General features: G+C 43.6%; 1 protein-coding gene across 6 annotated transcripts in view; it reads right to left on the reverse strand.

Annotated features, from left to right (window-relative positions):
* Positions 1-4,391: 4,391 nt before the first annotated feature.
* MTMR1 (myotubularin related protein 1) overlaps positions 4,392-14,840 on the reverse strand; it is an 82,377-nt gene continuing 71,928 nt past the window's right edge. For all 6 annotated transcript variants that reach the window (XM_088478841.1, XM_088478840.1, XM_088478839.1 and 3 more), the window contains 3 exons: positions 11,655-11,768; positions 10,482-10,658; positions 4,392-5,364 (listed from right to left, as the gene is read on the reverse strand). In XM_088478841.1, the coding sequence (XP_088334967.1) occupies positions 5,200-5,364; positions 10,482-10,658; positions 11,655-11,768 (456 nt within the window). In that variant the 3' untranslated portion in view covers positions 4,392-5,199. The remainder of the gene's footprint in view (positions 5,365-10,481; positions 10,659-11,654; positions 11,769-14,840) is intronic.

Consider the following 14,840-nt stretch of genomic DNA (forward strand, 5'->3'; position numbering starts at 1 on the left):
AATAAAAAATAAAAAACAAAACTAAGAAATCACACATACATAAGTATTCACAATCTTTGCTCAATACTTTGTTGAGGCACCTTTGGCAGCAATTACAGCCTCAAGTATTTTTGAATGTGATGCCACAAGCTTGGCACACCTATCTTTGGGCAGTTTCACCCATTCCTCTTTGCAGCACCTCTCAAGCTCCATCAGGTTGGATGGGAAGCGTCGGTGCACAGCCATTTTCAGATCTCTCCAGAGATGTTCAATTGGATTTAAGTCTGGGCCACTCAAGGACATTCACAGAGTTGTCCTGAAGCCACTCCTTTGATATCTTGGCTGTGTGCTTAGGGTCGTTGTCCTGCTGAAAGATGAACCGTCACCCCAGTCTGAGGTCAAGAGATCTCTTGGGCAGATTTTCATCCAGGATGTCTCTGTACATTGCTGCATTAATCTTTCCCTCTATCCTGACTAGTCTCCCAGTTCCTGCCGCTGAAAAACATCCCCACAGCATGATGCTGCCACCACCATGCTTCACTGTAGGGATGGTATTGGCCTGGTGATGAGCGGTGCCTGGTTTGCTCCAAACATAACGCCTGGCATTCACGCAAAAGAGTTCAATCTTTGTCTCATCAGACCAGAGAGTCCTTCAGGTGCATTTTGGCAAACTCCAGGTGGGCTGCCATGTGCTTTTTACTAAGGAGTGGCTTCCGTCTGGCCACTCTAATATACAGGCCTGATTGGTGGATTGCTGCAGAGATGGTTGTCCTTCTGGAAGGTTCTCCTCTCTCCACAGAGGAATGCTGTAGCTCTGACAGTGTGACCATCGGGTTCTTGGTCACCTCCGTGACTAGAGCCCTTCTCCCCCGATCGCTCAGTTTAGACGGCCGGCCAACTCTAGGAAGAGTCCTGGTGGTTCAGAACTTCTTCCATTTACGGATAATGGAGGTCACTGTGCTCATTGGGACCTTCAAAGCAGCAGATATTTTTCTGTACCCTTCCCCAGATTTGTGCCTTGAGACAATCCTGTCTCGGAGGTCTGCAGACAATTCCTTGGACTTCATGCTTGGTTTGTGCTCTGACATGCACTGTCAAGTGTGGGACCTTATATAGACAGGTGTATACCTTTCAAAATCAAGTCCAATCAACTGAATTTACCACAGGTGGACTCCAATTAAGCTGTAGGAACATCTCAAGGATGAACAGTGGAAAAGGATGCACCTGAGCTCAATTTTGAGCTTCATGGCAAAGGCTGTGAATACTTATGTACATGTGATTTCTTAGTTTTTTTTTTAAATTAAATTTACAAAAATCTCAAAAAAACTTTTTACACGTTGTCATTATGGGGTATTGTGTGTAGAATTTTGAGGACAAAAATAATTTATTCCATTTTGGAATAAGGCTGTAACACAACAAAGTGAAGCGTCGTGAATACTTTACGGATGCACTGTATTATGGGGGGTGAGGGTAGGCAACAGATGGGACAGTGTTGCGGGCAGGTTGCAGTTGGTGTAGAGGGGGTTAAGGGCAAAAAGCGGTAGAGCTGGAGGTAAAGGCAGGGAAAAGTTGGGGTAGAGGAGAGTAAGGGCATGCAGTGCCAGGGGTAGGGAGGGGTAACCGCAGACAGCAGTTGTGACAGTGCTAGGGGGCAAGGAGGGGGATAGGGGTAGATAGCAGTTAGGGCAGTATTGGGTGCAGCTGCTGCATCAAGGAAGCGCATCAGTGCCCTGTTCTCTGTGGAGTGTAAGGCTATTTTGTGCATCCTCCGTGTGGGGGACCAGCCCTGGCTGCAGCACCTATGTGACATCATGCGCGGCTTAGGAGGAGGAGCTTGTAAAACCTTCCACTGTGCTGCTAGGCTTATTAGTATTATGTCAGAGATTTAACCCCCTGCACATCTGGCCGGACAGAGGGCCAGCAGATGGTGGCAGCCAGGCAGAGGGGGGTTAATGGGCGGAGCCTCAGATAGCAGCTTAAAGTAAAATTAAAAATAACTCCGGTCTCCAGCTCAGCCCTGGTGATGGATACTTTCAGTGTGCCTGATGTGAGCCATTCTTGCTCAGACGCTCATCTTTCTCGGCTTTGCAGGAGGTGGGTCAAAGTTGCGCAAGGAAGGGAGAAAGGAGGAGGGGAAAGGCTGGCTGTGATTGGGGAGGGAGAGCTGAACAGTGGGTGAGGCTTGACAGTCCCAGGTTGGAGCGTGGTTGGTCGGCCGGTGTCTGACTGACAGGTCAGACTTTACTGCTGTAGCCAAAGATTGGGAGAGGATACGCCGCACGGCGGGGGCTGTTTGATGAGACGCCGGCGGCTATTGGTTGAGAAGACGCCGCCGGCGGTGATTGGCTGCTGCACACAACACGTAGGAACCACTCAGTTTTTAAAATCGGGTGCGCAACTACCTGTAGTGCGTAAAAACGCGCTATAGTGCGTATTTTGCGATCACTGTAGTAACACATTTTCCTCTCTCACCTTTGTAGTATCACATTCCCTTCCCTCACCCCGTAGTGACACATTTGACATTCCCCTCCCTCACCTCTATACGTGTTTTGAAAGGTGTAGCAGAGATGACGCCACAAGTGATAGTACAAAATAATTTGAGTCGCCGATGTGAAAACTAAATTATTAGTGTGGCATCAATTGAAGCAAATCAGGAAACAAATGCACCAATGACAATTCATGTCTTCAAACATTCACTCAGAACATACCTGATCACCAAGGCATACCATCCCTCCTACTGAATACATCTTCTCTTATCCCCTGACCTTTTTCTTCTCCTCACTTCACCCATCCTCTCAGCATATAAGCTCATCCTCTGCACTATCCGTGATTCTTGTACCCTTCAGAGACTCTGGATCTGGGTGTTCGGCCTTCATTGGGTCCAGTCTCATTGAGTGCTGAACTGCGTTCCATTACCTAAGACTCACCGTCTCATACCTGTCTGTATATTGTGAGTCCCCAGACCATCACCCCATCCGCGTCCTACCTACATTGCTGGTCATTTGCTTTGTGTTGTTCCAATGTTCTGTCATAGTGATATACTGTACAGATTAGTGATGTCTATTTTCACTGTTACCTGTATTTTGCCTGTACAATGCTACTGAATCTGTGTGGTGCCTTACAAATAAATGATGATAATTCCCTTGTTTATTGTCATGGTCAATACGAGGGTTGTTCAATAAATAAGGTAAGCAGACCTCTCATTGCTTAAATGTATTCAACTCGTACATATACGTACAAATAGTATGGCCTTGGTACATATTATTTTTCCACATAGTCCCCATACTTGTCTAAGCGTTTGTTCCAACTGTACACCAAGGCATATATCCCGTCACAAAAGAAATCAATGTCTAACACCTGAAGCCAGGACACGATGGCTTGCTTCACAGTCTGTTGCGAATCGCCTTCCACCAAGGTGCTTCCTCAATGGTATAAGGAAATGGAAATCACTTGGGGTCAGGGATGTAGAGAGGGGTTGGGTATGAAATCCTGGCGGCTGAATAGCGGCCGGGTGAAATGCCAACGCTGGAAGCCCGGACAAGCAGAATCCCGACGGCTAAGGTAAGTACCCTATCCCTACCCCTCTCCCCCGCTAAGCCTGAAACTCTGGGGTGGTGCCTAACCCTAAGTCCTCCAGGGGATGTCTAAACCTAAGCACCCCTTCCCACACCCTAAACTTAACCCTCCCGGGGGGTGCCTAACCCTAACGTCCCCCCAGTGGTGCCTGAACCTAACCCTAAGTCACCCCAGGGGGGTGCCTAACCCTCCCCCCCCCCTTGCCCCACAGCTAACGCTAACCCAGTCCCCGCTATCCTTTGTTCGGGAAGCAGTCTGTCGGGCTAAAGATGTGCATCAGGATTTAGACACCTATCTTTAGTCCTAAGTCGGGATTTCGACACCGGGATTCCGTCAGACAGCGTCCCAGGCGCCAGTATTCTGACTACATCTCGTAGAGAGGATGGTCCAGTACTGCCCAATGGTAGCGCCTTAACAACTCACTTCTGCGGATGCCTGAGTGCGGCCTGGCATTATCGTGCAGAAAAATGAAGCCTGTTTGCAGCAACCCAGGTCGTTTTGATATGACATTATCACCGCACACCTCGAAAAGTTGGCAATGAATTTCAGCTGTTGATGTGCACTTAAGATGCAGGAATTTGATCACACTATGCACCTCAATGTTTGACCATGTTTCTGCAAGCCCTGCCATCTTACAACTGATGTTGGGACAGTATGATGGACATGAGGTACAGTCTAATTGCAGTAAGGGGAAACTATGTCTATCTGCTCTGGCCTGGTGGGAAATCAGAATGAAATAGAGAACTTTACATGCAAGAGGTCTTGTTACCTTACCTATTGAAGCACCTTCATATTAATAGTTATGGACTGAATGTTCAACAAGTAAAACACCAACGACAGGGTAAAATTCTTATTTTCTGAGGTAAAAACACTATACAAATACATATTTAGGTGCAATAAGATAACTTACACATGGTTACTTTTCTTCACTTAATTGTTCAATAAGCTTTACATGGCTTCAGGTGAATTGCATTTGTTTTTAAATAGGTGCAACGTGGAATTTAACTTACATTGTCCTTTCATATAAAGAAATAAAAAACTCACACAATCTCTTCCAGGACTGGACCCTTTCATACACAAAGTCCTTCCAGCAGTAATATAAAGTTACACTACTGCATCCAACTGCAAATAGTTATGTCAACTTGATCTATCTCTCAAAAAAAATAAAATAAAAACTTTAAAGAAAAAAAAAATATATAAAAAACAGATGAGACTAAAAAAAGAAGTTCTCTAAAGCTTAAACTGCACTGGATAACACATTCCACTGTAACAGCTAATAAAGGTGCGATGTCTGTAAACAATAATGAACAGTAACAATGAAATTTACAAATCCTATGTATCTTGAGGGAAAATGGAATGGCTTCCAGCATGCAATATTTAAAAGAAAAAAAAAAAAGTTTCTTCCTCTCTGAATTGCTTGCAGTTGGGGCTACACGTTGCCATCTCCAGCAGAAGGAAAGACGCAAAATCCTGAAACATTGTTTCGACGCATTGGAGCCTGAAATGTGTCAGAGGAGATCTTCTGGTACATAGGAAATAGCAGAGTATGCCAAAATGTCTGTCACATTGTGTGTCTCAGTCCATCCTGCCCTTCAGACAGCAGTGTGTACAGGAGTGGCAGAGTGTGAAGGGAAAAATTCTCGGTCAGACAGCAGTGTGTACAGGAGTGGCAGAGTGTGAAGGGGAAGATCCTCGGTCAGAAGAGGAGGAGACGGATCTGGTTGTTGCTTCACGCTGGAGTTCCTCCAACTTCTTCTGTAGCTCTACTCGAATAGCCAAGAGGTCCTTAAGGTTCTGATGTATTGGCATCTACGTATAAAAAACAGCAAAACAGTTTTTCTAAATTTTCACTTTATGATCATTAATGGCCATAGATGGTGTGATGCAGTTGGCAAATATGGCCAATTTCACCTAAAAAAAAAAGTACTGGGATGCTACTTTTATGTGCCCCAAACAACCATCAACAACAGTTCCGTCCAGTTAGATTTTATATAGCTCAGGGCTGGAACATCTGATTGGCTAGTTAAACATGTATAGGTTTGCTTGCATTATTGTTGGGCTACATAACACCTAGATGTAACTAATTTGGTGGTGCTGTGTGTGGTCAGACCGGGCTGAGATGACAGCATCACACAGTGTTTGGCCATCGTAACTCATCTTGAAAGAAGTATAACAGAAAATAATAAAATGTTTACCTGCGGGTAGAGTGACAAAGTAATATCAGACAGCATTACTTTACAGATACAGTGACCAGTGAATGTGGCTTGTACAGTAACATAAGAAGGGACAGACATAAGGCATAAAAAGCAAGTACAGGTTTAGTCTCCAATATCCAAATATTTCGAAATACGTAATATTCAGAAATTCTGAATTTTTTTTTAGCATGACTGAGATAGTGAAACCTTTGCTTTTTGATGGTCCAGTGTACAAAAACTTTGTTTAAGGCACAAAATGGATTAAAAATATTGTTTAAAATTACATGCAGGATGTGTGTATAAGGTGTATATGAAACAAATTAATTTAATGTATGTGGACAAACTTTGTTTGAGCCACAATATTATTGAAAATGCTGTGTGTATAAGGTGTATGTAAAATATAAATACATTCTGTGTTTAGAGTTGGGTTCAATTCCCAAGATATCTCATTATGGTATGCAATTATTCCAAAATACGAAATATTCCAATATCCAAAATACCCCTGGTCCCAAGCATTTTGGATATGGGAGACTCATCCTGTATAGGATTGTACTAGACATTCAATTGTCTATTGTCTCCAAACTCTATAGACTTGTTAAATAACCTGGCACAATGTGCTTAAAGGAGTTCCCTAATAGGAGAGTACTAGGAAATAAGGGGATTGCTCAAAATTAGTTTGCTAAAAAAAGAAAATACAAAATAAACAACTTGCTGTAAAATGTAGCAAATAGAATTTATCGATCATTCTCTCAAACAATTCAGAAAATGAAGATGAACATTAGATTGGTTGCTAATGGATTATACCATGGGTGCACATGAATCTATGTTCCCTGAAAAGCCTACAGTACACGTGTGTCACTGTATAGTGGGGTTGGAGGCCTGTGTGGATGGGAAGTGTGTGTTGTGATTAGGTGCAGGTAACAGGTAGACATGACAGCTCAGGGAGGTACGAATGTGTCCAAGAAAAGAGATCTATATACTAAAGTAGGTGAGCAGAGTTTAGAGACAGACGAGGGAGGACATGATATGATGCTAGCATCAGTTGTGTAGAACTGGTTCTCACTTTTCATTCAACAAACACATTGCACTAACCTTCACTTTACATGCAGCCCAAACCTAAACGAATGTGCTCAGAGAGAAATAAGACATGCTCACAGACTATGTACACTATTTGTATTAAGGTGGCACTATTAGTTTTTCAGTTTCGTATTTACCAAATGTAACCCCTTCAAAAAATCATAAGCTCACTAAATCCTGCTTTATTCACAATGGGAGACATCTGCTACAATCCCCACATCAATATAAATATACCTGCTGTACCTAACGCACCTACCAGAAACCAGAACATGTACAAAATACATGTAACGGTTCTAAGCTTCACTTCCTCCAAGGTCAGTATTTTACCAATGTGCCCCCATCCCATACCTCAAAGCTCTAGTTGAGAACTGTATGGGATGTGGAAGGAGGGAAAGCTGAGTAGAAGGACCAATAACAAGCCGCAATCAGTACAGCCATCACCTCCTCCCCAGTTTCTAACATCATTTAAAGATGGTGATCTTTAGTTATATACCAGTCCTGTGTAACAGACAGAAGAGAAGCATGCCCCAGGGCCTTTGGCTGGGGGGAGGTGGAACGTTAGCAGCTTTAAACGTAGACCATAGACATATGGGAGAAACACAAATGCTGACATGTAATGCTTTTTTCAGGGCGGGGGTCTATCAAGATGCTTTGTGTGAAAAAAAAAAAAAAAAAGGTATTTGCATAAACAGCAGCCAATCTAGAAAAGGTTGGTTTTGTCTGATTTGCTACAAAGGATTCGTGTGTAGAATCTGGAGGCTGGGGGTGGCAGAAATGTTTAACAAGGTCTTGTGCACAAAAGGCTACTCCTATTACAAAATGTGTGTCTGGCTGTATAATGCACTGAGCATTATTCACTCAAGGACGCACATTACCTTGAAAACTGTTAAGTGATGAATCTATTTGTTCTTGCTGAATGAGTCGGTTTCTTTTTTTTTCCCCCTCTCTCTTATTGCAACGGGGAGTCTTGATAGAAAAAAGCAATGCGTTTTAATGCCGCGGTGTGATCGCAGCCACACCATGCAGCCATTTATTCTCATTTATCTGCAAAAACACATTTCTGTCAAGACTCAAAATTATTCTTTTTTTTCCCCCTGTGGGTCACTTACTCTTTTTACTTTTTCTTCATCAGAATAAAAAGAATGCTATCTGACTGGGCTTATATCAGACAGCCAGGCAATTACATGTATTTGTAGAGAATTGCACTAGTTAACCATTAGGAAATCAGGAATATGTTTTACAATGGGAAAACTAAAAATCAGTATTTCTCTGCAGTAATCTACAGACACTCCATGCTAATCATTGTGTGGTAATTGTACATTTTTACTAGCTTATCTTTTACCTAAACAGTACAGCTGAAGTATAATGATCCACATGTAGCGTGGTCATATTATTACACTTTGTATATAGTGCTAAGCGGTGTCATATCAGGCTGATTCACTAATGCTTTTCACTATATAACTGTAATCTCACACTCTAATTTTCATTCTTCACATTCAAAAAGAAAAGTACGAGGTATTATTACTTATAACAATAGGGGGAGCGCATCCTGTTCACCACATGGTGAAGATCCAGCCAATCACATCCCCAATGCTACAGAGACACATCCTGTCTAACCCGCCACCCCCCAAAGCTACAAGGCCCTGACACTTGTGTCGGTTCTCCAGCAGATTTATGGTGCATGGTTATTTTATTTATTTAATGAAAAGGTTATTTATTTATTACCAGTTATTTATACAATGCACACATATACCTCAGTGCTTTACAGAGAATATTTGGCTATAGGGCTGTTAGGGAATCAAACCCAAGACCTCAGTGCTGTGAGGCAGTAATGCTACCCATTACACCAACTGTGCTTAGAAAATCTTCACCATGAAAATAAAATATATAAAGAAAGAGGCATCACCCATTGAATGGCTATTTGTGATTTTCCCAAGGAGAAGATCCGTAACCGTAACCAGATCTGTCTCCCCAGCACACTACACTGTGACATATACACACATATATTGGGAAGAGATAAATACTTATAAAACTGTTGGTTTATCTGTTCATCCACACATCTTTCTATTTCTCACATACAATTTTAGCCCTCCTTCCACTGCCTACTCAAACCATTTATTCCCCCATTATTATGCCAAGGCAACATTTTTGATTTTTTCGTTTGTGGGACTGGAGTCCTTTATTGTATACACCAAAATGCAAATTAGCTGTGTAGTTTTAACCTTTTCTTCTAACAGGATGTTTATCAATAATAGCAGATATATAATATTGAGTGCAATAAAGAAGTGATGGAGGTGCATATGTCACTCATTTCCCGGCTCACTGATCACTTATATACAGAACACTATGTGCAGCAAACAATAGGCATGGTCACCGGGAAATACTGAGTGATGTCATCATGGTAATGCACTATGATATTCCCAACCAGAGGGTGGTCCTGCAAGGGGCTAGTTCCGGGCTCTTCTACCTGCATGACTAATAGATCAAGCAATAACTGCTCTGTATACTTTACATAGTAACTATTAGCGCTGACGTTAAAACATGTGTGTGTATAAAAAAGTAAAAATGACATACCATTTCCAAAATGTACACATACAGTATTGTAACCACTAAACTGGGTAGAATACGATTCTATTTTTTAACCTATCATTGCAATTTTCACCTCAAATAATGCCTATAGAATAAATATATTCCCTGACACATAGAATTTACTTTGTGTTGAAGAATAAAATAATAAAAATCACTGTTAAAAAAAAGTTAGACACTTCTTGCTCTGCAAAACAAATTACTGCCAAATGTTATAAAGAACATATTTAAGAATGTTTAATAAGGCCATGAAACTGTATAACACATGTGTATAATGAATGTGTAAAGGTGCGTACACACGGTACGATATCTATGAACAATAACGTTCAATGATACATCGTTAATTTTTATGCAGTCAATGACCAACGACGCGCGTTCCCACATGAAAGATAGCGGTATCTATGATCGTCTGTACATGCAGGCCAACTTGCACGATATCGTCAACTCTGCCTGTTAGATTAGGCAGTATGACTTCACTGAAAGATCTCATTGAAAGATATATTTCAAGTCGTCGGTGGTACAGATCGTACCATGTGTATGCAGCTTTACAGAGAGATGGTTAATGTAAATAGAATTCTACCTAAATACTATCTATTCCTTTTATAAAGATGCACATCTTTACTATTTTTTCTTATAAAAGGTATAAAAAGAGATTTATCTTATTATTTTATGTTATTTTCCTTGCAGCACTAAAATACAGGAAGTGAGGAGGAAGTGCTAAACACGGGGAACAACTCAGCTGCTGATTTCAGAATAAGAAAACACACAACATATATAATTACATAGTACACTGAAAGTAAATGAACCTTCTGAAAATACACAATTCATCTTGAACAGTTCCCCAAGCTCTATCCCTAATACTTGCTGTGCATGAATTTAAAAGCACATTCTCTAGTAATAGATGTGTTCTAAGTACTTGTGCCCTTTAAACCACCAGTCTAAGATCAATAAAAGCAATCACACTTGGTGAATCTTGGTCTATGTATAGGTTTCAGAGCCAATTAACTCACCCAATAGCCAACTGTGTTTAAATGAAAGGTATACAGAACAAAGAACACAGTTACCAACCTGAGGTCTGGTCCGAGGATTCCATCTAATGTAATAATTCACCCAGAGCTCCAAGTGGCTGAGACTGGCAACTGGATATAGCACATGGTGCTCATAATTGACATAAAAAGGGTTGGTAAATTCATCCACATGGCTATTTATGTAGGACCACAAAGAGATGGTTTTTGTTTGCACTTCCTAGATTAGAAAGCACAAATGACAACAATTAGTGTAATACTATTTTACCTCACATTGAAATATCATAAGACATAAGAATTATTAATACATGTCTTTATTATTGCACACGGCTACACAGCTGTCTCCAGCAGTAATGGGGTTATATGCACAGAATGGTATATTACAATGCCTTTCCTCTAATAAGCATCAAACAGAATACACAACGAGTCCTTGTGACTGCAAGAAGGAATGTATTGCAGTGAAGCTATACGCAGTAAACGTAGGCCTGTACTGAACATCTGATATTCTGGAAACATTATGAATAGGAACGATGTTAAGAATAATAATGAGTCTGTATCCGTGCTGAAAATCACAACTAAATACTTTAGCTCCACCTTGTGGTAAACAAGGCAATCTGTATGTACATTACAGCATACAGATGATTAGATGAGCGCTAAGGTGAGTCAATCACTAGCTCAGTCAGGGCTACCTGTAAAACATGATCTGAGCCCTATAAAATGTAACCTGTGATATAGCTGGTCAGGCTCAGGATTCCCAATCGACAGCTATGATTTTTAACTCCCACATTATCATCATGTTATATAAAAATGATTGAGAGTTAAAAATTTAGAATTAGGACTGCAATAAAGTGGGGACAGGGGGTGGCACCACCCTACACGATTACGCAATGTTTAGTGTAAATCTTGTGTACATTATAGTAAGGTCATCCGCAGGAATCACTTTACTGACTGATGACGGGTAAAAATGTGCCACCTTTTTAGCGACTAACCGTAAATTTACTGATAGCAGACAAACCTGGCCAGATTCTAATGCTGACTCGGTACTTTGTATTGCCATACATATAATACTGTATTATCCACACTACTAGACACCTAAAGCACGTCTGCCCCACAGAATTGTTCTGTACAATGAGCCTCATCGGGCAGGACTGTCAGTGTGTGAGTGATCATTGCAGGCCCACCAGAAGGCAGGTTACCCTTTGCGAGTGATACATACCTCTTGCCCTCGCTGCTGCTCGCTATTGTAAAAAAATGTGCCAAACAGACAGCTGTACAGGTGGTCCAGTATGGTGATGAGGAACAGCTCATTAAACTCAAACGCTGCAGGGAACTAAAGCAGAAACACAACAAATAATAACATTGTATTTAATGTTTCCCATTTGTAATGAATGCATACAACAGGTCTCTAATTGCAAGCAAGGAGATATATACCATTATCAGCCACATCCCAGTATTGTTCTTGTATAATAACTCATCAACTGTGCACAAATATAGAACAGGCTTGCCTAGGCTCAGATTTGTGGAAAGGCCACACAGGTCTAATACTATGGCAACAGCCCTCCCAATGTTTCATCAATATATCACAGCTCTGCTAGAGGGGAGGGCACAGCTATTTAGCCATAATGTGTTTGCTTCTGTCCCAACACACAACAGAATAAACACTGGTGTTCCAACTGTGAGGTGGATGTGCTGCTGAATGAGTGGGGTGTCTAGCCTCCTAGTGATATCAGACAAAATCAATAATATATTCAGCGCACAATCCCTATAGAAGAAATAAATGTATGACAGGTATGGTATAATATCAATAACGTGTATGATTTATTGATATTGACACATATAAAAGCATGCATAAATGTAAAAGAGTAAAGGCTCTGCTGTTCCTCCACCTGGGGTGGGGAGGATGAGTGGAGCCTGTAGAGTTACTTGCTGCCCAATGGGTAAGTGAGGGGTGTGTGTTGGAATCAATCTGTCTCTGTAGACAACGCGGCGTCCCGCATTTGTCTGTGCTGATAGTCACTGTATAGCTATATGTAGTGGTGCCCGGGTGGTCTTCGAATCAGGTAGGAGACCACTGGGGCTCGGTGTCTGGACTAATAGGTCTGGGCTGTGCCTGGACCCGAGTGTCCTCTAGTGAAAGAGGAGACTCCGGGGTCCTAGCGTGCAGCTTGACGCTGCTGTCTCAGGGGAGGTGAGAGCCGGTCTGCGACCTCCGCTGGTCTCAACCTGGCTTACCCCTCCACTACAGATACCCCACCTTCCACACGCTGCCTGTCGTGGCTGGATCCCTCCTAGACCTGTCCTCTCGTGCGCGCAACCTGGTTGGCGTTCCCGGGCTGTGTGGCTGTTCGGATCCTGCTCCGTCTTCGTCGTGCTGCTACTTCCGCATCAGGTGATGAGGGCTGTGTCACGTGACTTGGGTCCGTTACAGTGCAGGCTTGGTATGCGCTGCAGTGTGTGGACTCTGTGTATGAAACAGCAAGTCTGGGTCTTTGGATAGATTGATACAGATCTGGTACATTTGGGTGTGTTCTCCAATGTGTTTCTACCCCTCAGGGTCTTCCTCTGGGAGACAAGTAGGCTCTGGGCCTGATTCAGACCGGCTCACGAGCGCTCGCAAGCGTGCCGATGGTGGCCCAGTGCGCACGACGGAGTCGGCTCCGTCGTGCGCATGCGCGAGACCCGGATAGTGATGGACAAACCGTCGCTCCGGGTCTCGTACCAAAGGGGGCGTGCTGTCGATGTTGAGTGAACGCCTACCGTCTGGGGCCGGCCCCACTGACATCACAAGTGATGTCAGTGGGAGTGCTTTCGGCTCTGTTTGAGCCAAAAGCACTCTAGGGCTTGCGGCAAAGAGACCCTACCACAAGGGTCTCGTCGCAAGCCCGATGGTCTTGACCATCGCGACCATCTTCCTGGCCGCTCGCTATAGGTGTGGGTGGTCACCCACAGCTAAACGAGCGGCCAGGAGGCCGCTCTAAAAATCAAGAAGGACGGCCCTGATCCAGAGCGAGCGCTCTGTCAGAGCGTCCGGCTCTGAATCAGGGCCTCTGTGCCAAGCATTACAGTATCTCAGTACTGAATGGAGCTCTTCCTGTTACTGGCTCTAACAAGATGCAAACTACATGGTAAAAACAAAATACAGGGATGACGGCTCAATATTGGCCTGTGTCACACACTGTGCAAGAGGTCTCACCCTGTGCCCATTACACAGCTGTCTGAATGTCTCCCTGGACAGAGACCTACATTTATTCTCCCCTTCCTACAGATGTGTCCACATGCGTTACAAGTCGCGCCACACAACGCGGGAGGTCTGTGTGCCACTGTAGCGCCCAGCGTCTTTCGTGTGACTTTTTACCTTCCAGTGTGTCTTATTTAAACAGCGATGTGAATAAATAGCACAAGCAGCTTCTGCTGATTATAAAGATATTCAGCATGATAGTTTGAGGTCGGGAGCGCTCTACCTGTGGCGGGGATTTTGGGGGGGTGGGTGTGGTGGTTGTGTAGGTGAATCTTGCGTATAAATGAAATGCAAAGAATGATAGATGACAAACAATGGGGAGGGGGCCGAGTTGTTTATTGAGAAGGCACAATAAACAACCGATAATGTCCTGGAAATGGGGGAGAGGAGGGGGGGTAGGGATGTGGGATGGGGAAGGTGTAGGATAGATCAAACTCTGGTGGGAAGGTAGGTGGACCCTTTCAGGGGGCTCCTTGCCGTGCGGTTCTTGACCGGCACATCTTCCCTGCTGGACCTTTGGTCTACAGTCTTGTGAGCCTTCGGAAAGTGTACAAGTACTGCAACAGTCAATGAAATGTTCGTTTCAGAGTCTTATTGTGGGCGGCGTCCTGCATGGTGGTGCATTAAAGTTCTTAAATTCCTTAATTTCTTACCTACCGTTTGATGTCTGCGTAGCTGATGCTGCGGCTGAGATGTTAGCAGGTAAGTAGTGAATACTCTTCTTCCTGGAGTAATCTGCTGTTTCGATGGTTGGAACTCAGGTGATGCAGAATGCTTGTCTGTAAAGGGGTAGTAGGCTGCCTCGGTATGTAGGTACACCATATGAGCCTGTGGGGTCTCGGGTGTCCATATGTAAGAGACTTCTGCGTGGTAGGTGTGATGCTTGCACCCTCCCTGGGCCCGATGGTGTGTTCCATCTGCTTGGGAGCTTCGGCTGGGCTGAGGGGATATGTGCCCCTCCTCTGTGGGGGTGTGTCTGCTGTGTCGCGTACCGAGCATGTGTGGCGCCGGTTGAGGGGTGTAATGTCTGAGACTCAACCTCGATGCCAGTCCAGGGCAGGGTGCCGGTCGCAGAAGGTGCTGCCGGCTGCCTGGACCGGTGAGTGTGAGTTTTGGTGCAGCAGAGATGTGTACTGCAGTAGAGGAGGTGGTGACGTGGACTGT

Source organism: Taudactylus pleione, unplaced genomic scaffold, assembly GCF_031769625.1.
Source record: "Taudactylus pleione unplaced genomic scaffold, aTauple2 ptg000222l, whole genome shotgun sequence".
NCBI lineage: Eukaryota > Metazoa > Chordata > Amphibia > Anura > Myobatrachidae > Taudactylus > Taudactylus pleione.